This window comes from Oncorhynchus mykiss, chromosome 1 (genome assembly GCF_057628025.1).
Source record: "Oncorhynchus mykiss isolate SJ-2025 chromosome 1, ASM5762802v1, whole genome shotgun sequence".
NCBI classification, from domain to species: Eukaryota; Metazoa; Chordata; class Actinopteri; order Salmoniformes; family Salmonidae; genus Oncorhynchus; species Oncorhynchus mykiss.
In genome coordinates, this window is record NC_143022.1 from 48934176 (window position 1) to 48957823 (window position 23648).

At 44.9% G+C, this 23648-nt stretch overlaps 2 protein-coding genes across 2 annotated transcripts; one reads left to right on the top strand and one right to left on the bottom strand.

Annotated features, from left to right (window-relative positions):
- Window positions 1–6913: 6913 nt before the first annotated feature.
- On the bottom strand, window positions 6914–9147 carry LOC149985543 (uncharacterized). Its single transcript, XM_090182075.1, has one exon. The coding sequence runs from the start codon at window positions 9145–9147 to the stop codon at window positions 7606–7608; it is 1542 nt and encodes a 513-aa protein (XP_090038201.1). The 3' UTR covers window positions 6914–7605.
- A 12609-nt stretch (window positions 9148–21756) lies between these two features.
- Window positions 21757–23616, top strand: LOC149985544 (uncharacterized). Its single transcript, XM_090182085.1, has one exon. The coding sequence runs from the start codon at window positions 21757–21759 to the stop codon at window positions 23272–23274; it is 1518 nt and encodes a 505-aa protein (XP_090038211.1). The 3' UTR covers window positions 23275–23616.
- The last annotated feature ends 32 nt before the right edge of the window (window positions 23617–23648 follow it).

The window sequence follows — 23648 nt, forward strand, 5'->3', positions numbered from 1 at the left end:
ATATAAGAGCAACGTCAACATACCAACATTACGACCAGGAATATGGCTTTCCCAAAGTGGATCCTCTGTTTGGACCACCACCCAGGACAATGGATCGGATTCCTGAAGGCGACCAAAAACAATGGCGCCCCAGAAGAGGAAGGCGGAGCGGTCTTTTGGTCAGGCTCCGTAGACGGGCACATCGCTCACCACTCTCGAGTATACTACTCGACAATGTCCAGTCTCTTGACCACAAGGTAGACGAAATTCAAGCAAGGGTTGCATTCCAGAGAGACATCAGATTGTAACATTCTCTGTTTCACGGAAACATGGCTCACTCGGGATACGTTATCAGACTCGGTACTGCCACCCGGTTTCTTCACGCATCGCGCTGACAGAAACAAACATCTCTCTGGAAAGAAGAAGGGCGGGGGTGTATGTCTTATGATTAACGAGTCGCAAATCTGACCACGACTCGATTTTGTTGCTCCCAGCCTATAGACAGAAACTAAAACAGGAAACGCCCGTGCTCAGGTCTGTTCAATGCTGGTCCGACCAATCTGATTCCACACTTCAAGATTGCTTCGATCACGTGGACTGGGATATGTTCCGGATAGCCTTAGACAACAACATTGATGTATACGCTGATTCGGTGAGCGAGTTTATTAGCAAGTGCATCGGTGATGTTGTACCCACGGTGACTATTAAAACCTTTCCCAACCAGAAACCGTGGATTGATGGCAACATTCGCACAAAACTGAAAACGCGAACCACTGCTTTTAATCATGGCAAGGCAACCGGAAACATGACCGAATACAAACAGTGTAGCTACTCCCTCCGCAAGGCAATCAAACAAGCTAAGCATCAGTATAGAGACAAAGTAGAGTCGCAATTAAACTAGTTAACCCTCGCAAGGCTGCCGGTCCAGACGGCATCCCTAGCCGTGTCCTCAGAGCATGCGCAGACCAGCTGGCTGGTGTGTTTACGGACATATTCAATCAATCCCTATCCAAGTCTGCTGTACCCACATGCTCCAAGAGTGCCACCATTGTTCCTGTTCCCAAGAAAGCTAATGTAACTGAGCTAAACGACTGAAAAAAAAGCTTCTATCTCAAGGCCATCAGACTGTTAAACAGCCATCACTAACATTGAGTGGCTGCTGCTTACATACTGACTCAAATCTCTAGCCACTTTAATAATAAAAAATTGGATGTAATAAATGTATCACTAGTCACTTTTAACAATGCCACTTACTAAACTGTTTACATACCCTACATTACTCATCGCATATGTATATACTGTACTCTATACCATCTACTGTATCTCCCTCATCCATATACTTACATGTACATATTCTTATTCATTCCTTTACACTTGTGTGTATTTTTTATTTTTTTATTTCACCTTTATTTAACCAGGTAGGCTGACTTGTGTCCAATCCAAACCGAACCGTTCTGTGCTGGCATGGTTGGAAATACACTAACTGATAAAGACAGGATTGATCTGGACCAGCACAGTACGGCCATAAGTTGACACTACAGAGTGAAAATGTTCTCAATTACAACTGCGACCTGGCCAAGATAAAGCAAAGCAGTGCAACACAAACAACACAGAGTTACACATGGAATAAACAAACATGCAGTCAATAATACAATAGAAAACGTCTATATAATGTGTGCAAATGAGGTAGGATAACGGAGGTACGGCAATAAATAGGCCATAGTGGCGAAATAATTACAATATAGCAATTAAACACTGGAGTGATAGATGTGCAGAAGATGAGTGTACAAGTAGAGATACTGGGGTGCAAAGGAGCAAAATAAATAAAATAGATAACAGTATGGGGATGAGGTAGTTGGATGGGCTGATTACAGGAGGGCTATGTACAGGTGCAGTGATCTATGAGCTGCTCGGATAGCTGGTGCTTAAAGCTAGTGAGGGAGATATGAGTCCCCAGCTTCAGTGATTTTTGCAGTTCGTTCCAGTCATTGGCAGCAGAGAACTGTAAGGAAAGGTGGCCGAAGGAGGAATTGGCTAAGGGGGTGACCAGTGAAATATACCTGCTGGAGTGCGTGCTACGGGTGGGTGCTGCTATGGTGACCAGTGAGCTGAGATAAGGCGGGGCTTTATCTAGCAAAGACTTATAGATGACCTGGAGCCAGTGGGTTTGGCGACGAATATGAAGCGAGGGCCAGCCTTCGAGAGCATACAGGTCGCAATGGTGGGTAGTATATGGGGCTTTGGTGACAAAACAGATGGCACTGTGATAGACTGCATCCAATTTGCTGAGTAGAGTGTTGGAGGCTATTTTGTAAATGACATCGCCGAAGTCAAGGATCATTTGGCAGCATGAGTACGTTTGGCAGCATGAGTGATGGATGCTTTGCTGCGAAATAGGAAGCTGATTCTAGATTTCATTTTGGATTGGAGATGCTTAATGTGAGTCTGGAAGGAGAGTTTACAGTCTAACCAGACAGCTAGGTATTTGTAGTTGTCCACATATGCTAAGTCAGAACCATCCAGAGTAGTGATGCTGGGCTGGCGGGCAGGTGTGAGCAGCGATCGTTGAAGAGATAAGGTAGTTGTTGTGAAATTGTTAGATTACTTGTAAGATATTACTGCAAAATCAGAAATAGAAACACAAGCATTTCGCTACACTCGTATAAACATCTGCTAACCATGTGCATGTGACCAATAACATTTTATTTGACTACAGAGTGAAAATGCACTGACATATCAGATAAGAATAGGTCCATGTGTATGTAAGGTATAGGCATACAGAGAAATTGCCTTCCTCTGATGAACCTGATGGCCCTGGGACATAACATCTTCAAGGTTGTCAATACTAGTTATTGAGTCATCAGTCTTGTATCCAACTGTATTGCAGAAAAAAGCATCTTAGATAACTAGAGAGATAACAAAGTATTTGGACATTTTGATTAGTTATGGCTCTGTGCTCCTCTACTTTACATTTTGTTATAATACAATGAATATGGGATGAAAGTGCAGACTTGCCTGTCTTTGATTTACAAAGCAGATTCACAAGAACTTACAGTATGTGCTGGTGTTGAATGACACTAACTTATGTATACGGTACTGGCAGCCTCGGTGTCTGACATCTAAGGATACAATAATATTAAATTAGTCATGTGCCACTTAGGCAATGGAATATGATTCAACAATCCCCAGTATCCTCATTCTAAACAACTGACAAACCTGAGCTTCAGGATTTATTATTTCCTTTTCAAATCTGGCCTACAAATTGAATTATGTTTCTTATAGAGTTTCCATGCGTCTTCTTAGACTCTGCAGTGCCTGAGTAAAGGAAGACAAGTTTCTAAAAGAATGGTTGACACTTAAAAGAATGACAAGATTGCTCGGCACACAACAAATGGGATGAGCTGGGGGACACCAATAACTGTTATCATTGACTGATAGAGGTCCTACAAACATATATTACAATTTCCTTTTTTAAGACGACTTTCAAGGTAAAAAAGCAAGTATAAGCATAACATAAGCACATTATACAAGTTCCTGGATGCAACTAAAGCGCATCTGCTTTTATGGATGAACTAAACAAGAAACAGTATGAGTGATATGGCTAAAGGAAGGCATGTGAATTGGCAGTCCTACCTAATTTTACACTTTCCACAATCATAATTCCTGTTGTGGTGTTTCACTCTTTTGAGTGCAAAGCCAAAGTAACTAGCAACTTATTTCTCTTTGGGTAAGAAAGGGTGATAAAAAAACTGCCAAAACTTCAATAAAATAATTAAATGAGGGGATTTATTTAAATATTTCAGCACACATGCATGCTTATGACTTGACAAAACAGATGTAAAGGAACTGGCTTTTCTAGCTAGCTTGTAAACCAATTCAAGTTACATTGGCAATATTATTGTTCAATGCATGTAACATTGGGTTAACCACAATCATATATTCTGAATCAAAGACATTTTGACCAATTAAGCTAAACTAGCACGCTAACCGCTAGTTAGCACGCTAATCATTAGCAAGCAGTAAATAAGTATAAGGTAAAAACATGCAAAGTAACAATTGTACATTAATGAATTGTTTGGATGAGCCTACCAATTTCAATCTCATGATGAAGTATATCTGATACAATGCGGCTTTCGGACATTGTCAATGCATGTTGGATTCCACCGAAAGACATAGACATGAGACATGAGCTAACATTAATTACAAATAAAGACAATGGGAACATGCATTGCTTGCCAATACACCCCATACCATTTTAGTTAACATATTGGTTAACAGTTTAGTTAATAGCTTACCTTCTTGCATGAATGCGAACGTCTGCAACCATCCTCCTCTTCCTTAAAAAACGTGCTGCACAGCTACTTTTGTTGTGATCATGCTCAGGCAGAGACAGGCTTGCCAGGTCAATTTCACATTTCTAGTAAATCCAGTGAAAACTCCCTTCAAAGCCTGAAAACTATCACAATCTCAGCAGATTACAGGGAAATGAATGGATGAAAAAAATATATATATCATATATATCATATCATCATTTCGTTTTCAGTTTGTGTAGTGTTCAGTTTTGATTAAAAATATGACGAACACTTACCACGCTGCGTATTGGTCCGATCCTTCCTACTCCTTCTCAGAAGAGGAGGAAGAAAACTGTGACAGTCACCTACATTTCCTTAGACAATTTGGGTTTGTAGATACACAGTCAGTATCAGTGAGGTGTTCAGTGCAGCTACTTAAATGGTCTGTAGACTTGCTGACAGAAAAGTAGTTTATGGCAGATTAAGATTCTAACTAGCAACCTAACCTCTCAGCAATCAGGTTCACTACCTGTACACAGACCAATCAGCCTAGTGATATTAACAGCCATCTCTTACTATAGGCACTCAGCTACTCTCACCATCTCTCTTTCTCTCTCATAACAGGCCTTTTTTAACCCTTTTCACATGTACACTCCACTAGACCCCTGGTTTCACAAGGTGGAATAAAATGTACTGATAATAAGTGATTTCAGCTTTGTACTGCTGTGAAGACGTAGGCCGTTACATCAGCATTTATCTCTTTGCAAAAAGCCTCAAGAAAACTTCTAATAAACTTGGGTAGCTGATGGATAACTGATGTTCATATCTTAAAGGACAAGTCCCTATAAGCTTTTGTCAGGAATCAGGACTAGGTTAATAAATCCAACGCAACTGCATTGTTTGTTGTTTTAGAAATGGTAGGCTATCTTATGTTAGGCCTAGTTATAAAATGACATTATAGGCCGACACTGTACACTATAGGCCTATTTTTGCCGGATTGGAGTATGTCTGCAATTGTCTTGCCTAGTGCAGCAAAACTGCCAAAACATGGCCTGGTCATGGATGAAAGCATCTGTTCAAAATGGGGTAGAACTGAGGGAACATAAGGTGGACCCCAGGATTTCAGCTCCCTGTGTTAGCTGTTGTTCTGCTAGTGAGCGTATACTGAGAGCACACAGCTGATTAACCCCTTCACTGCCTGCCAGAGAAATTGAAATGTATGCAAATGTTTCCCAGTTTATGCAAATACTTGCACCATGACGTGAAACCGTGAAAGAAAGAAGGCCATGTTTCAGTTATGGTGACGCACGATCACATGTAGCCTAACTAACCTAACCTTCTTTCTTGAACCAGTTCTAGAACAATTGATACAGCCATACTGCTCTGCTAAGTCATAGCTTCTCATCATGTTTCTAGAGAGAAACTGGGTACGATGCATGACTGATCTTACACTGCAATATGAGTCTTTGCACTGCCCCCCATATACATCTCTACAAAAATGTGGTGACACCTCTTAAACTTGATGGATATCTTTATAATGCAAGTAAGCTTTGGGCTTTGGTGGAGAGAATGCGTTTCGGAATTAACCTTAGACAACAATACATAAGTTGCCAAAAAGTATTTATTATGATGGACTGTGAAAAACCCAATGTACTGTGTGAGAGCAGATATGACATTTTCTGTCATTTAAATAGTTGAGGCTGTGTGTAAGTTTAGATGGTGTTCAAGGTGCAAATTGTTCAACCTCCTTTCGTTACAGACCTTTAGTGCCCCCTTGTGGAATATCACCTGTCGTTACATGGGGATCAACATTTGTTTGTGATGGTTGCAAAAACAACATGGATAATGTTAGAATAAAATCATGCTGAGGAAGCTTTATTCAAATGATGTAGGATGAGACACAAAGTGTCGTACAGTGTCAGGCTTCAGATCAAAAGAAAAACGATACAGTCACTGCCTCGCAGTCCAACCAACGGTATTTTAAACTAAGCACAGTTTGAAGGCTGTGAAATGTCAGTCACATTTCACAAATGTAAGGCAACACTACATATATTCCAGATAAAGGGGTCATTTTTATTTGTATAAATGGAAGATTTATATAAGCATTGTGTTATGTGGCACTATCCAGGTCTTTCTTGCATAAGTGGGTTCTTTTGGCAAGAGAGACCTGGTTACTGTGTAACCCAGCAGTTATATTAAATCTGCAGCTGTCTGCTTCCCTTACATGTGCAAGTTGAGACAGGGCCTCTTGACTCAAGCGAAGAAACCTTTGGCCAAATATTACGACAAACAAGCCTATTGGTCAGAAAATGTTGTTCAGCATTCTCGCATTTCATAAACACTGTGTTTGGATAGATCCTCATTTCCAATGCTGTAGTACAAATAGTTCCACCTTATAGTTCCAGAATTTGTCAGTGTTGCTATACATTGAAAACGTGAAGAATTATGACACTAAGGTGTGAGTCAGATGTACCTCCTTCGGAATAGTACAAATTTGAATCGGAACTTCACTTCTATTAGTCCGGTCAGCACTTACCTCTTCTCTTTGGTCAACAAATCAACCAATCCAATGAAGAAATAAACATTCTACTAAAAGGATATACTTCATAGCTCACAAGAAACGAACAACACCCCACAGATAATTTTCAACTGCAATAAAACTTTATAGAAACAGAATTCTTTGGAACATGGTGATGATAAATTAACATTTGCCTAACTAGAATAACAAGTGGATTAATATTAATCTCTAGTTGATACTGAGGGACATATTATATCATCACACCAGCGTACTAGATACTCTGGATACTCCTAAGGGGTTGAAGCAGTCCATCTTCAGGAAGAGAACACTGTTCGAGAAGCTCCACACCCCAGGGATGAAAGTACTTTGACAGCTTGTGGCTCCTGTTGGGTCTCATAGGAAAAGTCTGTTCCAACAGTATTTCCGACAGTAGCTGCTGCTGCTCATGCACAACAGCCTGGATCGGTGGGCGCTGGTTCATTTCTGTCACCTGCCCTTTGTGGTTCGGGGTTGATAGGGCAATGGAGGTACTAGGATGGCAGGCAGGGCAGACGCTGGGATGATGCTGGCTGATCCTCTCTGGCCATGGGAGGCCATGAGGTCTCAATAGGGCTCCTGATTGGCGCAGCGGTATAAGGCACTGGTCCCATAGGGTGGCTCACAATTGGCCCAGTGTCGTCCGGGTTAGGGTTTGGCCGGGGTAGGTCGTCATTGTAAATAAGAATTTGTTCTTAACTAACTACACAATTTAAATAAAGGTTAAAAAAAATAAAGATATGTTTGTGTGTGTGTGTGTGTGTGTGTGTGTGCGACCCCTTACAACTGTCTTTGTTCCATCTCTTCAGAAAGAGACTCTTCATCCACCTCCAAGATCGAGGGCAGTGATGGAGAGACACACACTGGGAAGAAAGGCCCAGACTTAAAGTTAACGTCCCAGTGAATGGGCTTCACTCTCTTCCTGCGCCCTCGTTGGCTATTCTCCCATTCACGCTTGGCCTTGGCACGGGAGGCGGGCATGTGCCCCCGCTTGATAGGAGGCTGTTCTGCTAGTGGGACCAAGGGGGTCAAGGGGATTTCAAAGGGGCACTTCTCACCCGCCTGCACAGCTCTCCTACTGGTCAATAAGGGGGAGTGGTCGGTGCGACCTGTGTGGCTGGGCGTAGGTCTGGGCAGGGGGTGACAGCCATCATCTCCGCCTACGTTAGCTGGGTGGCAGACTAAAGGTGGACCACAGAGGAACAACCTCTCAGTGCTACTGAATGACAGGGGCTCAGAGGGTAATATGATTTGTTTGTCACCCACTTGTTCTGGTAGCTGCTGGTCCAGCATAGCAGACCGGATCTGTAAGAGCTGGATCCTCTTCGACACACTCCGTGATCTGGCGTTGGCAGGCCGGGCTGGCACTGGGGAGGCAGGTGGGGCAGGCACTCGGCTGGAAGGAACCGGAGAAGCAGATGGAGTAGGCACCAGAAGGTTAGGTACATAGCTGACCATTGGGGTAGGCAATGGGATGGCCATCTGGGCAGGTGAGGCTGAGACTGCAATTGTTGGCAACACAGGGAAAGAATTGGTGCTCTCCATCCTACCCATGGAGTTTATAAGCTCTAAAGTCTGGTTAGGGAACCTCAGAGTGCTGCCATCAGTATTTCTTGTTATCCTAGCTATCCCGGTCTTGGGTCGAGCCAGGCTTCTGCTGGCCTGGACCTCCGGCTGGAGGACATCCACAGGAGAACATGGCGGCTGCAAGAGGCTGCCGTCGGACAGAGACCGTCTGGCCTGAGCAGGAGGAGAGCAGGGCCTTTGTTCCTGGATGTTAGACCTCTTGAGAGGATTGGCCTGGATCCTGACCTTAGACTGGCTGCATGGAGTCCCAGATAAAGGAGCCACTAGCTTGGCTGCAGTGGAGCATAAATTGGGCGTCCTAGGGATGCTTCCTGATGTCTGTGGTCTGCTCGATTTAACCTCTGGCTCCTTCTTGTGGCTGGAGGTAAATGTGCTCCCTCCGGTTTTGGATTTAACCGGACCCAGACGCTTGCTACCCATCTGTCCCTCCAGCTGTAGACGAGGCATGCGAGGCACCTTGAGGGTGTTGTTGTTCCTTTGGGCATTGAGAGAGGTCACAGTGAGCATTGGGAGGCTGATGGGTGAAGTGGCCATTGGAAGCCTTCTCATGTCAGCCCTCTCTTTAGTCACATCCATGTTGTGGAAGTGGGATCGGCTATTCTTTCTCCCTGGCGGCATTGGCTGTAGGACAATATCACTGGCACACCGGACACTGAGGATGTCTGTCAGGCTGTTCTCAGAACTGTTCTGACTGGTCTCTTGTGTCCTAGTCCTGGACTTCCCTCTGTCTTTCATGGCTGTGAGAGTCACAGTGGAAGAGCAAACAATATGTTTGAGAATAAGAATATAGAATAAATTACATATATTACAATAGAATTTGATCAAAGTTGTTATTATAAGCTAGTGTTTTTCCACTTTCAAAGGACATTCCAATTCCTGCCAAAATGTTCACAAATTCTTAAAAATGAAAGATTCACAGACTAAGGCCTACCTTCAATTTGGACTTCCAGATAATTTGCACACGTAGGATTTGACTATACAGTTTCAACAATATATTCTTGAAAACAGAAACAAGTCCACAATACCTAGTTTAAAGAAATATTTTTGTCACAAATCACAAAACATACGTTTTTCTTAGTTATTGATTAAATAAAGTTGTCATGAGATAAAAGTAGTGTATTTGAGATTATTTCATTAAATTATAGGTCCTACCTCAGATATGGAAGAGCATCAGTGACCTGTCTATGGAATGTCTTATTTTAACAAAAGAAAGCTTCATTATGACATCATGTACATTATGACATAGCAGCCGTCCATAAAAGTTTGTTAAAACCACTTGAATAGGCATGAAATGTCCAATTAAATACAATAGGCCTAATTCAACAATTGAATAAAAACAATACTTTGACAGTAATTATTCAGTTTATTGGCTTTTATTTTCTTTACAGTAGTGGTTTTGAATTAATTAAAATGAGAGTAGGCCTAGTGAGTTTAGTAGAACTCGATCGCTCATTGAACATCTGTGTGGAACGTTCGCATCTGACGCCACACAGACACCTTTGAAAAACATTCACGATTTTAGTTTCATATTCAATTTATCAGCATATATGCACGACAAATAAATTCCCAGTACTCAAATAAATCTGAAAATCGCAATAATCTATTTATTATAGTATCCTCTTAGAATGAGAATCACTGTGGTGTCAATGTTTTTGATTATGTAAGGTTAGGGTTAGGAACATAGCTACATGTATTTTAACTTCTATACTATAATAGTAGTAGTTGTGTGTGTTTTCTTGTCGTGCATTCGTTTTGTGTCAACGCTAATCCCACAATATGTTGGTCCCATTTGGTATTAGCACCGTCAGCCAATGGGGGAAGTGACATGCCTGAAGCCTAAATTGATGTTGTCGACCAAACACATTTCAATTTCACTTTAGAAATACAATAAATAGCCTGTTAATTTGTTGACAAAACAAGTTAATAAATGATATGTTGGCTTCACGTCTCCAACTCAACCAAAAATGAAAGTTAAAGAATGGAATTAAGCCAGTGTCTTAGATTGAACTATCCAAGCAGTAAATATATCCTTTAAATGTTGATATTTGGTTGTGTCACGTTCTGACCTCTATTTCTGTTGTTTTGTATTTATTTAGTATGGTCAGGGCGTGAGCTGGGTGGGCAGTCTATGTTTGTTTTTCTATGTTTTGGGGCATTTCTCTGTTTTCGGCCTAGTATGGTTCTCAATCAGAGGCAGGTGTCATTAGTTGTCTCTGATTGAGAATCATACTTAGGTAGCCTGGGTTTCACTGTGTGTTTGTGGGTGATTGTTCTTGTCACTGTGTTTGTCGTCACAGGATAGGACTGTTTTGCGTTCTCACATTTCTTGTTTTCGTTAGTTTGTTCATGTGTAGTGATTTATTAAAATATGAATAACCACCACGCTGCGCTTTGGTCCGCTTCTCCTCCTCCTACAGACGAACGCCCTTACAGAATCACCCACCACAACAGGACCAAGCGGCGTGGTAACGGGCAACAGCGGCACAAGGAGGAATGGACTTGGGATGATGTGTTGGACGGCAAGGGTTGCTACACATGGGAGGAGATCCTGGCGGGAAAGGATCGCCTTCCATGGGAACAGGTGGAGGCAGCGAGGAGAGCAGAGGCAGCCGGAGAGAGGAGCCGGCGATATGAGGGAACACGGTTGGCAAGGAAGCCCGGGAGTCAGCCCCAAAAATTTCTTGGGGGGGGGCTAACAGGGAGTATGGCTACGCCAGGTAGGAGACCTGAGCCAACTTCCTGTGGTTACCGGGGGGCTAGAGAGACCGGGCAGGCACCGTGTTATGCTGTGGAGCGCACGGTGTCCCCAGTGCGGGTGCACAGCCCGGTGCGGTACATTCCAGCTCCGCGTATCGGCCGGGCTAGAGTGGGCATCGAGCCATGTGCCATGAAGCCGGCTCTACGCATCTGGTCTCCAGTGCGTCTCCTTGGGCCGGCTTACATGGCACCAGCCTTGCGCACGGTGTCCCCGGTTCGCCTGCATAGCCCAGTGCGGGCTATTCCACCTCGCCGCACTGGCAGGGCGACCGGGACCATTCAACCGGGTAAGGTTGGGCAGGCTCGGTGCTCAAGAGCTCCAGTGCGCCTGCACGGCCCGGTCTATCCGTCACCACCTCCACGCACCAGCCCTCCGGTGGCAGCTCCCCGTACCAGGCTGTCTCTCCGGCCCATCCTTGCAGGGGCTCTCTCCTCTCCAGCGCTGCCGGAGTCTCCCGCCTCTCCGGCGCTACCAGAGCCTTCCTCCTCTCCAGCGCTGCCGGAGTCTCCCGCCTGTTCGGCGCTACGAGAGCTACTCAGTCCGGCGCTTCCAGAGCCTTCCTCCTCTCCAGCGCCTCCAGCGCTGCCGGAGTCTCCCGCCTCTCCGGCGCTACCAGAGCCTTCCTCCTCTCCAGCGCTGCCGGAGTCTCCCGCCTGTTCGGCGCTACGAGAGCTACTCAGTCCGGCGCTTCCAGAGCCTTCCTCCTCTCCAGCGCCGCCAACGCCGCCCGTCTGCCCAGCGCCGCCAACGCCGCCCGTCTGCCCAGCGCCGCCAGTGCCGCCCGTCAGTCCGGCGGTTCCAGAGCCTTCCTCCTCTCCAGCGCCGCCAGTGCCGCCCGTCTGCCCAGCGCCGCCAGTGCTGCCCGTCTGCCCAGCGCCGCCAGTGCTGCCCGTCTGCCCAGCGCCGCCAGTGCTGCCCGTCTGCCCAGCGCCGCCAGTGCTGCCCGTCTGCCCAGCGCCGCCAGTGCTGCCCGTCTGCCCAGCGCCGCCAGTGCTGCCCGTCTGCCCAGCGCCGCCAGTGCTGCCCGTCTGCCCAGCGCCGCCCGTCTGCCAGGAGCCGCCAGTGCCGCCCGTCTGCCAGGAGCCGCCAGTGCCGCCCGTCTGCCAGGGGCCGCCAGTGCCGCCCGTCTGCCAGGGGCCGCCAGTGCCGCCCGTCTGCCAGGGGCCGCCAGTGCCGCCCGTCAGCCAGGGGCCGCCAGTGCCGCCCGTCAGCCAGGGGCCGCCAGTGCCGCCCGTCAGCCAGGGGCCGCCAGTGCCGCCCGTCTGCCAGGGGCCGCCAGTGCCGCCCGTCAGCCAGGGGCCGCCAGTGCCGCCAGTCAGCCAGGGGCCGCCAGTGCCGCCAGTCAGCCAGGGGCCGCCAGTGCCGCCAGTCAGCCAGGGGCCGCCAGTGCCGCCAGTCAGCCAGGGGCCGCCAGTGCCGCCAGTCAGCCAGGGGCCGCCAGTGCCGCCAGGGGCCGCCAGTAAGCCAGGGGCCGCCAGTAAGCCAGGGGCCGCCAGTCAGCCAGGGGCCGCCAGTAAGCCAGGGGCCGCCAGTGCCGTCAGTCAGCCAGGGGCCGCCCGAGCAGCTGCCCCTCTGTCCAGAGCAGCTGTCGCCCCTCTGTCCCAAGCTGCTGCCGCCCCTCTGTCCCGAGCAGCTGTCCCTCTGTCCCGAGCAGCTGTCCCTCTGTCCCGAGCAGCTGTCCCTCTGTCCCGAGCAGCTGTCCCTCTGTCCCGAGCAGCTGTCCCTCTGTCCCGAGCAGCTGCCCCTCTGTCCCGAGCAGCTATCGCCCCTCTGTCCCGAGCTGCTATCGCCCCTCTGTCCCGAGCAGCTGCCCCTCTGTCCCGAGCAGTTGTCCCTCTGTCCCGAGCAGCTGCTTCACCTCTGTCCCGAGCTGCCCCTCTGTCCCGAGCAGCCCCTCTGTCCAGTGGGGTCATTGAGAGGGGTGGCCATGGTGAGTAAGCCAGGGAGGCGGACAATAAGGCGGACTAAGACAATGGTGAAGTGGGGTCCGCGTCCCGCGCCAGAGCCGCCACCGCGGACAGACGCCCACCCAGACCCTCCCCTATAGGTCAAGGTTTTGCGGCCGGAGTCCGCACCTTTGGGGGGGGGGTACTGTCACGTTCTGACCTCTATTTCTGTTGTTTTGTATTTATTTAGTATGGTCAGGGCGTGAGTTGGGTGGGCAGTCTATGTTTGTTTTTCTATGTTTTGGGGCATTTCTATGTTTTCGGCCTAGTATGGTTCTCAATCAGAGGCAGGTGTCATTAGTTGTCTCTGATTGAGAATCATACTTAGGTAGCCTGGGTTTCACTGTGTGTTTGTGGGTGATTGTTCTTGTCACTGTGTTTGTCGTCACAGGATAGGACTGTTTTGCGTTCTCACATTTCTTGTTTTCGTTAGTTTGTTCATGTGTAGTGATTTATTAAAATATGAATAACCACCACGCTGCGCTTTGGTCCGCTTCTCCTCCTCCTACAGACGAACGCCCTTACAGGTTGCTTTTTCAACTAAACACAATTCAATATTACTTTTGTAATACAGTAAATTGCCATCTTACAAACTAATGTAACAGTATTTGTTCAACCTTAAAATAAGTAACAGATCCATGGCCACATTGAGGTTACTGTAACTATACATGTATGTAATGTTCATCATATAAAGCGTGCATGTTCAAGACAGCATGCCTACTGTAGGTTGTGGCAGATCTGTGGAGATATTCACAATTGCTGTAGTTTAAGTAGAATCTCAAATGACATTGACTTGCACCATGTACTTTTAATATATTTTCCACTTCAAAACAGGTAATTTGGTTTTGCTATTTGATGAAGCACAGTGTGGTTTAGTCGCCAGGGTTGTAGGTGCGATTCCCACTGGTGACCAGTGTGACCGTATGCTAAATTACTAAAATTTTAACTTAAAAAAGTACTCAATTGTCATACTTTTTTTTTTTTTTTTAAGATGCTAGCTCGGAAGAAGCACCAGCATGGTTCAGAATGGAGATGGACGAGGGTATAACAAAAATCCAAGAGACACTTTCTGAACACCTCAGCAAAATGTATGTACTGGTCAATAAACTCCACGAAGACCAGATAGTCACAAAGGGACGAGTGTCAAAGTTAGAAAAAGCCCATGCTGACCACCAGGCTGCCATCCTGGACGTCCACGAGGAAGTGGACCAAAAATACAAGAAGTGAGAAGATGCCATCTCTAAACTCGAGGAGAAATTTGATTATTACAAACATTTCCAAAGGCGATCGAATTTGAGACTTCAAGGTTTCCCAGAGGCCGTGGAGGGAAGAGATGCGATCTGCTTTCTACAGGAATGGATTCCCAAAATACTGGATCTACCCCCTCCTGTGCACCCACTGGAGATCGAGAGGGCCCATCGTACCCTACGGAGGCAGCTGCCTGGCCAGGTTGCACCCAGGGCATTTGTCATTACATTTCTACACCAGAACACTGTTCGCATCCTGTCTGCTAACCGAGCAAAGGGAGAGCTCAAGTATGGAGATGCCAGAATCATGATCTTTCCGGATCTTTCTCCCACACTACACAAGAGGAGGATGGCTTTCTCCCCACTGAAGAGACTTCTACGTCAGGCTGGCTTGGCATACGGCCTGAGCTACCCAGCGACTTTGTGGATCGAAACCAAGAATGGTGAGCGCACATTTGACTCTGAAGATGGCTGAAACATACATGAGGAAAGAACTTCCTGACTTGTTCACGTCTACTACATCCCGAGGAACTGTCTTTTGAACTTGGAAACAGTGGATAGTGAACTGTTAGCACATGATGAAACAACAAAATTACTCGTATGATCGACTGGCTGGATGGCTGGCTAGATGGCTAGCGTGATAATGACTAGCGAGGTAAAGTTAGATCATAGCTAATGTTGGCTGTGCTACTTAGCCAGCTCGCTAAGTTTACAAGGGTGTAGCTATAGCTACTATATGTCCACACTATGCCAGGTAGTTACATTTTCTCTGTATACTTTGGTTTTATGCAGAGAGGTCCAGTCGGGTTTGGTTAAATAGTTATGTGGCTTTTGACTGTGTTTCAAGCCTAACTATGTTTATATTACTTCAGGGAATTTTAGCTACTATTACATTTGCTGGCTTGTTTATTGTGAGCGCGTTACTGTGCGTTATTGTGCTAGCGTTACTGATACCGAGACCGGGATAAGCTACTCGCTGGCTGCCTATTTGCCAACTAGCTGAAAGCTTTACACTTGTGTACGTGTGTGTGTGTGTTTGTGTGTGTGTGTATATATATATATATATACACAATATTTTTTGGGGGACGGTGAACTCAGGAGGATGGTTATTGTTTAACTACTTGTCCCTATTTTATATTTGAGAGATCGTCAGTTAAAGGTTTTAATTTATACATCACAGCTTGATGTCTTTTTCCTGACCTGCTGGGGTGCGTTTGTGGTCATCGCTTTTGTTGCCTCGCGGCACAGGTCTCAGGGCGCATTGGGGAATGCCGATTGGTTGACATTTGGGTGTGCGTGTAGGCTCTGTTGGTGACTATGAACGCATACAAGGTTTTTGTTGTTGTTGAGATATGCTCAAGTGGGGCGAAATAGTCCGGTCATTATTGTTATAATCAAATTATATTTTGTTACTTGACTAACAATATTTTTATGCTACAAGGAACAGTCAATGTACTTCTACTTCCATATACATATAATTTAGAATTAACCTAATTAGAGCGATGCTATGCATAGCAGGTACATCTAGTTTAAAGACTAGCATCTAAGGATATGGGTTCTTTCACTCCCTCAGTTGGGGAGGGGGTTGGGTAGGTTTGTGGTAGGGTCAGGGTATTAGCTCACGAGATGTTTACTACTTTAAACTTTCATAATTTTAGTTGTTACAAGTTGTATACACTCAATACAATTTTGTTTTTCCTTTTCCATATTTCTTAGTTTCTTTAAAGATGTCTGCACCTAACAACTATACTTTTATGACACTTAACATTAGGGGTACTAAATGCCCAGTCAAGCGCAAACACATTCTGAATGATCTAAAGCAGCATAAGGTTGATATAGCTCTTCTTCAGGAGACACACCTGACTGACACTGAGCATGACAAACTGAAGAGAATGGGTGGGCCAAGTGTACTATTCATCTTTCACCTCTCGGGTAAGAGGGGTGGCCATACTCATTAATAAGCATTGCCCCTTTCAGATACAATCTCAGAATAAAGACAAAGGGGGAAGGTTTGTGATCATTCAAGGTTTCATTAATATTGAGCCCATTACCATTGTTATTGTGTATGGTCCTAACCATGATGATCCTACATTTTACCAAGACATCTTTTTAAAGTTAATATGGCCCATCATCAGAGATAATAATGGCAGGGGATTTTAACTTGGTACTGGACCCTTCCAGTGATAGATCTTCCTCTAATAGTATCAACCTCACACAGGAAGCTAAAATGTTAAAAGCAGAAATGAAACACTTTGGACTCGTAGACTTATGGAGATTTCACAACCAAAAGGTTAAAGAATACTCATTTTACTCCCCTGTCCATAACAATTACTCTAGAAGAGACGTATTTCTTATTCCTGCAGCCAGGGGAAGTTTAACTACTGGGTGTAAGTACTTACCAAGATGTATATCAGATCATTCTGCCCTGCTGGCTTCAGTACCTTGGATGGTTCCGACCTCCCCCCGCAGCTACTCGCCCAAGCCTCTCCAGGTTCTCCTTTACCCAAATCCAGATAGCAGATGTTCTGAAAGAGCTGCAAAACCTGGACCCGTACAAATCAGCTGGGCTTGACAATCTGGACCCTCTTCTCCGCTGTGCAATCTGGTTTCCGAGCCGGTCACGGGTGCACCTCAGCCACGCTCAAGGTACTAAACGATATCATAACCGCCATCGATAAAAGACAGTACTGTGCAGCCGTCTTCATCGACCTTGCCAAGGCTTTCGACTCTGTCAATCACCATATTCTTATCGGCAGACTCAGTAGCCTCGGTTTTTCTGATGACTGCCTTGCCTGGTTCACCAACTACTTTGCAGACAGAGTTCAGTGTGTCAAATCGGAGGGCATGCTGTCCGGTCCTCTGGCAGTCTCTATGGGGGTGCCACAGGGTTCAATTCTCGGGCCGACACTTTTCTCTGTATATATCAATGATGTTGCTCTTGCTGCGGGCGATTCCCTGATCCACCTCTACGCAGACGCCACCATTCTATATACTTCCGGCCCGTCCTTGGACACTGTGCTATCTAACCTCCAAACAAGCTTCAATGCCATACAACACTCCTTCCGTGGCCTCCAACTGCTCTTAAACGCTAGTAAAACCAAATGCATGCTTTTCAACCGTTCGCTGCCTGCACCCGCACGCCTGACTAGCATCACCACCCTGGATGGTTCCGACCTTGAATATGTGGACATCTATAAGTACCTAGGTGTCTGGCTAGACTGTAAACTCTCCTTCCAGACTCATATCAAACATCTCCAATCGAAAATCAAATCTAGAGTCGGCTTTCTATTCCGCAACAAAGCCTCCTTCACTCACGCCGCCAAACTTACCCTAGTAAAACTGACTATCCTACCGATCCTCGACTTCGGCGATGTCATCTACAAAATTGCTTCCAACACTCTACTCAGCAAACTGGATGCAGTTTATCACAGTGCCATCCGTTTTGTCACTAAAGCACCTTATACCACCCACCACTGCGACCTGTATGCTCTAGTCGGCTGGCCGTCGCTACATATTCGTCGCCAGACCCACTGGCTCCAGGTCATCTACAAGTCCATGCTAGGTAAAGCTCCGCCTTATCTCAGTTCACTGGTCAGCCCAACCATTTTTACCTACCTCACCCCCATACTGTTTTTATGTATTTTATTTGATGCTCTTTTGCACACCAATATCTCTACCTGTACATGACCATCTGATAATTTATCACTCCAGTGTTAATCTGCAAAATTGTAATTATTCGCCTACCTCCTCATGCCTTTTGCACACAATGTATATAGACTCTCCTTTTTTCTACTGTATTATTGACTTGTTAATTGTTTACTCCATGTGTAACTCTGTGTTGTCTGTTCACACTGCTATGCTTTATCTTGGCCAGGTCGCAGTTGCAAATGAGAACTTGTTCTCAACTAGCCTACCTGGTTAAATAAAGGTGAAATAAAAAAATAAATAAAAAAATACCAGTCAGTAGAGCACAGCCACTCTCAAGAAGATGGAGGTTTGGTACATATTTACTAAATAGTTCCACATTTGTAACATTTCTGAACACTCATATAGACATATTTTTTAACAACTCTGCCTCCTCCCTAATATTATGAGAAGCTCTCCTTGCATATCTGAGGGGGCAAATCATATCCTTTAGTTCAGATGCTCGTAAGATGTATAAGGCTCAAGTAGATTCGTTGGAGAATGAAATTACAGATCTGGAAAATGAACATAGTGTAACATTTGACGACTCAACTCTACAAAAATTAGACTCAAGGCGATTGGAATATAACACCCTGACGACCCATGAAGTGGAAAATGCTCTCAGGAGAACAAAACAAAACCACTACGAACATGGAGATAAAGCAGGAAAGTTGCTTCCTTGCCAGATAAGACGAGAGGATGCTAGTAGAGTTATTAGCTCTATTAAGCTACCCAGTAACACAGTTGTTCACAGTCCTGAGGAAATTTATCCAGTCTTCAGGGAGTTTTATGAAACATTGTACAAGTCTGAAGGGGATGCCCCTGCCACAATGCATGAGTTTTTGAACAAACTCAATTTACAAACTTTAATGATGAGGATAGAGAGCACTTGGAGAAAGAGATTACATCAGAGGAAATTAGGGAATCCATTTTCAACACTGCTGGGGGAAAATCACCAGGGTTAGACGGATTCCCTATTTAATTCTATCAATCGTTTTTACCCAAACTAATTGAGCCTCTTTGCAGTAAGTTGAATTATGCCATAGAGACAGAAAAGCTCCCAGACACTGATCACAGTTTTGTTAAAACCTGGGAAAGATCCTATGCTTTGTGGGTCGTATAGACCAATATCTATCTCTATTGAACACTTCATATAAGATTCTTGCGAAACTCATTGCTCTTAGACTGGATAAGGTTCTACCTGACTTGGTTGATATGGACCAAACAGGCTTTGTAAGAAACCGCTCATCTCCTGATAATATCAGAACATTATTTAATATTATGCATTATGTCGAGAATGACCGGAAAAAGCTTTTGACCACATAGAATGGAACTATCTGTTTGAAGTTTTACAGAGGAAGAATATTGGACCTAAGTATGTAGGTCTGATTAGATTACTGTACAAATGTATTATATTTGTAGCAAAACCAGATTCATTAAATTGGCACAGCTATTATATGGAAGAGTGACACTCCGCCAAGCAAGCAGATGTGGCTAAAAGAACTATCTTCCTATATTCCATCTGAAAGAATAACATACAATTGATGTAATAAACCCTTTGAATTTACTGATGTCTGGGGGGACTTTCAGTAGTTTCTAGAGACGTCACCTTAGCTGCCTCATTACTACTTTCTTCATGAATCTATTATTATTATTTGTTTTTGTGTTGAATCATTTATTTTCTAGCATGGAATGTGAAGGTCATTCTGTTTCTTTTTTTGTTGTTAATCAGTGAAGTTAATACTGGTAGAGGGGAGGGAGGGGGGTGTTCCTGTGTTGGGGAGGGAAGGGTTTTGCACGATGTGCTCCCATGTAGCATGGTGTTTTGTTTAGGTGGAAGGAATAACTGGGCATTATCTGTATCATATTCTGATGATTGTTAAATTGTAACAAAAAAAGAAATGGCAATAAATATATTGTAAAAAAAAAAGTATGACAATTGAGTACTTTTTCCACCACTGGTTATTTACATTTTAGTCATTTAGCATACGGTCAGACTGGTCACCCGTGGGAATCACACCCACAACCCTGGCGACTAAACCACACTGCTTCATCAAACAGCAGAACTAAATGACCTGGTTTGAAGTTGAGATGACATGGTGCAAGTGATCAGTGCCATTCGAGATTCTACATTGACTACAGCAATTGTGAATATCTCCACAGATCTTCACAACCTACAGTATGCATGCTATCTTGAACATGCACATTTTATATGATTAACTTTACATATGAATACATGTATAGTTATAGTAACCTCGGTGGCCATGGATCTGTTACTTATTTTAAGGTTGAATAAATACTGTTACATTAGTTTGTAAGAGAGCCTTAACTTTAGGCTATTTACTGTATTACAAAAGTAAAATTGAATTGTGTTTAGTTGACAAAGCAACCAAATATCAACATTTAAAGGATATATTTACTGCTTGGATAGTTCAATCTAAGACACCGGCTTAATTCCATTCTTTAACTTTCATTTTTGGTTGAGTTGGAGACCTGAAGCTAACATATAATTTATGAACTTGTTTTGTCGACAAATTAACAGGCTATTTATTGTATTTCAAAAGTGAAATTGAAATGTGTTTGGTCGACAGCATCAATTTAGGCTTCAGGCATGTCACTTCCCCCATTGGCTGACGGTGCTAATACCGAATGGGACCAAAATATTGTGGGATTAGCGTTGACTCAAAACGAATGCACAACAAGAAAACACACACAACTACTACTATTATAGTATAGAAGTCAAAATACCTGTAGCTATGTTCCTACTTGGACATAATCAAAAACATTGACACCACAGTGATTCTCATTCTAAGAGGATGCTATAATAAATAAATAATTGGGATTGTCAGATTTATTTGAGTACTGGGAATTTATTTGCCGTGCATATATGCTCATAAATTGAATATGAAACTAAAATCGTGAATGTTTTTCAAAAACATCTGTGTGGCGTCAGGTGCGAACGTTCCACACAGATGTTCAATGAGCGATCGAGTTCTAGGAAACTCACTAGGTCTACTCTCATTATAATACATTCAAAACCACTACTGTAATGAAAATAAAAGCCAATAAACTGAATATTTACTGTCAAAGTACTATCTTTTTCAAATGTTGAATTAGGTCTATTTTATTTAATTTTACATTTCATGCCCATTCAAGTGGTTTTGACAAACTTTTATGATGTGGACGGCTACTATGTCATAATGTACATGATGTCATAATGAAGCATTCTTTTGTTAAAAAAAGACATTCCATAGACAGGTCATTGACGCTCATCCTGAACTAAGGTAGGACCTATAATTTAATGAAATCATCTCAAATACACTACTTTTATCTTATGAGAACTTTATTTGATCAATAACTGTAAGAAAAACTGATATGTTTTGTGATTTGTGACAACAACAAAAACATTTAAACTAGGTATTGTGGTCTTGTGTTTCTGTTTTCAATAATATATTGTTGAAACTGTATAGTCAAATCATACGTGTGCAAATTATCTGGAAGTCCAAATTGAAGGTAGGCCTTAGTCTGTGAATCTTTCATTTTTATGAATTTGTGAACATTTTGGCAGGAATTGGAATGTCCTTTGAAAGTGGAAAAACACTAGTTTATAAAAACAATTTTGATCAAATTCTATTGTAATATATGTAATTTATTCTATATTCTTATTCTCAAACATGTTGTTTGCTCTTCCACTGTGACTCTCACAGCCATGAAAGACAGAGGGAAGTCCAGGACTAGGACACAAGAGACCAGTCAGAACAGTTCTGAGAACAGCCTGACAGACATCCTCAGTGTCCGGTGTGTCAATGATATTATCCTACAGTCAATGCCACCAGGGAGAAAGAATAGCCGATCCCACTTCCACAACATGGATGTGACTGAGGAGAGGGCTGACATGGGAAGGCTTCCAATGGCCACTCCACCCATCAGGCTTCCAATGCTCACTGTGACCTCTCTCAATGCCCAAAGGAACAAAAATACCCTCAAGGTGCCTCGCATGCCTCGTCTGCAGCTGGAGGGACAGATGGGTAGCAAGCGTCTGGGTCCGGTTAAAACCAAAACCGGAGGGAGCACATTTACCTCCAGCCACAAGAAGGAGCCAGAGGTTAAATCCAGCAGACCACAGACACCAGGAAGCATCCCTAGGAGGCCCAATTTATGCTCCACTGCAGCCAAGGCAGTGGCTCCTTTATCTGGGACTCCATGCAGCCAGTCTGAGGTCAGGATCCAGGCCAATCCTCTCAAGAGGTCTAACATCCACGACCAAAGGCCCCGCTCTCCTCCTGCTCAGGCCAGGCGGTCTCTGTCCGACGGCAGCCTCTTGCAGCCGCCATGTTCTCCTGTGGATGTCCTCCAGCCGGAGGTCCAGGCCAGCAGAAGCCTGGCTCGACCCAAGACCGGGATAGCTAGGATAACAAGACATACTGATGGCAGCACTCTGAGGTTCCCTAACCAGACCTTAGAGATTATAAACTCCATGGGTAGGAGGGAGAGCACCAATTCTTTCCCTGTGCTACCAACCATTGCAGTGTCAGCCTCACCTGCCCAGATGGCCATTCCATTGCCTACCCCAATGGTCAGCAATGTGCCTGACCTTCTGGTGCCTACTCCATCTGCTTCTCCGGTTCCTTCCAGCCAAGTGCCTGCCCCACCTGCCTCCCCAGTGCCAGCCCGGCCTGCCAACACCAGGTCACGGCGTGTGTCGAAGAGGATCCAGCTCTTACAGATCCGGTCTGCTATGCTGGACCAGCAGCTACCAGAACAACTGGGTGACAAACATATCATATTACCCTCTGAGCCCCTGTCCTTCAGTAGCACTGAGAGGTTGTTCCTCTGTGGTCCACCTTTAGTCTGTGGAGATGATGGCTGTCACCCCCTGACCAGACCTACGCCCAGCCACACAGGTCGCACCGACCACTCCCCTTTACTGACCAGTAGGAGAGCCGTGCAGGCGGGCGAAAAGTGCCCCTTTGATACCCTCTTGACCCCCTTGGTCCCACTGGCAGAACAGCCTCCTATCAAGCGGGGGCACATGCCCGCCTCCCGTGCCAAGGCCGAGCGGGAGAATAGCCAACGAGGGCGCAGGAAGAGAGTGAAGCCCATTCACTGGGACGTTAACTTTAAGTCTGGGCCTTTCTTCCCAGTGTGTGTCTCTCCATCACTGCCCTCGATCTTGGAGGTGGATGAGGAGTCTCTTTCTAAAGAGATGGAGCAAAGCCAGTTGTAAGGGGTCGCACACACACATCTTAATTTAATTTATTTTTTACCTTTATTTAAATTGTGAAGTTAGTTAAGAACAAATTCTTATTTACAATGACGACCTACCCCGGCCAAACCCTGACCCGGAAGACACTGGGCCAATTGTGACCCTCTTCCTGAAGATGGACTGCTTCAACCCCTTAGGAGTATCCAGAGTATCTAGTACGCTGGTGTGATGATAGAATATGTCCCTCAGTATCAACTAGAGATTAATATTAATCCACTTGTTATTCTAGTTAGGCAAATGTTAATTTATCATCACCATGTTCCAAAGAATTCTGTTTCTATAAAGTTTTATTGCAGTTGAAAATGATCTGTGGTGTGTGTTGTTGGTTTCTTGTG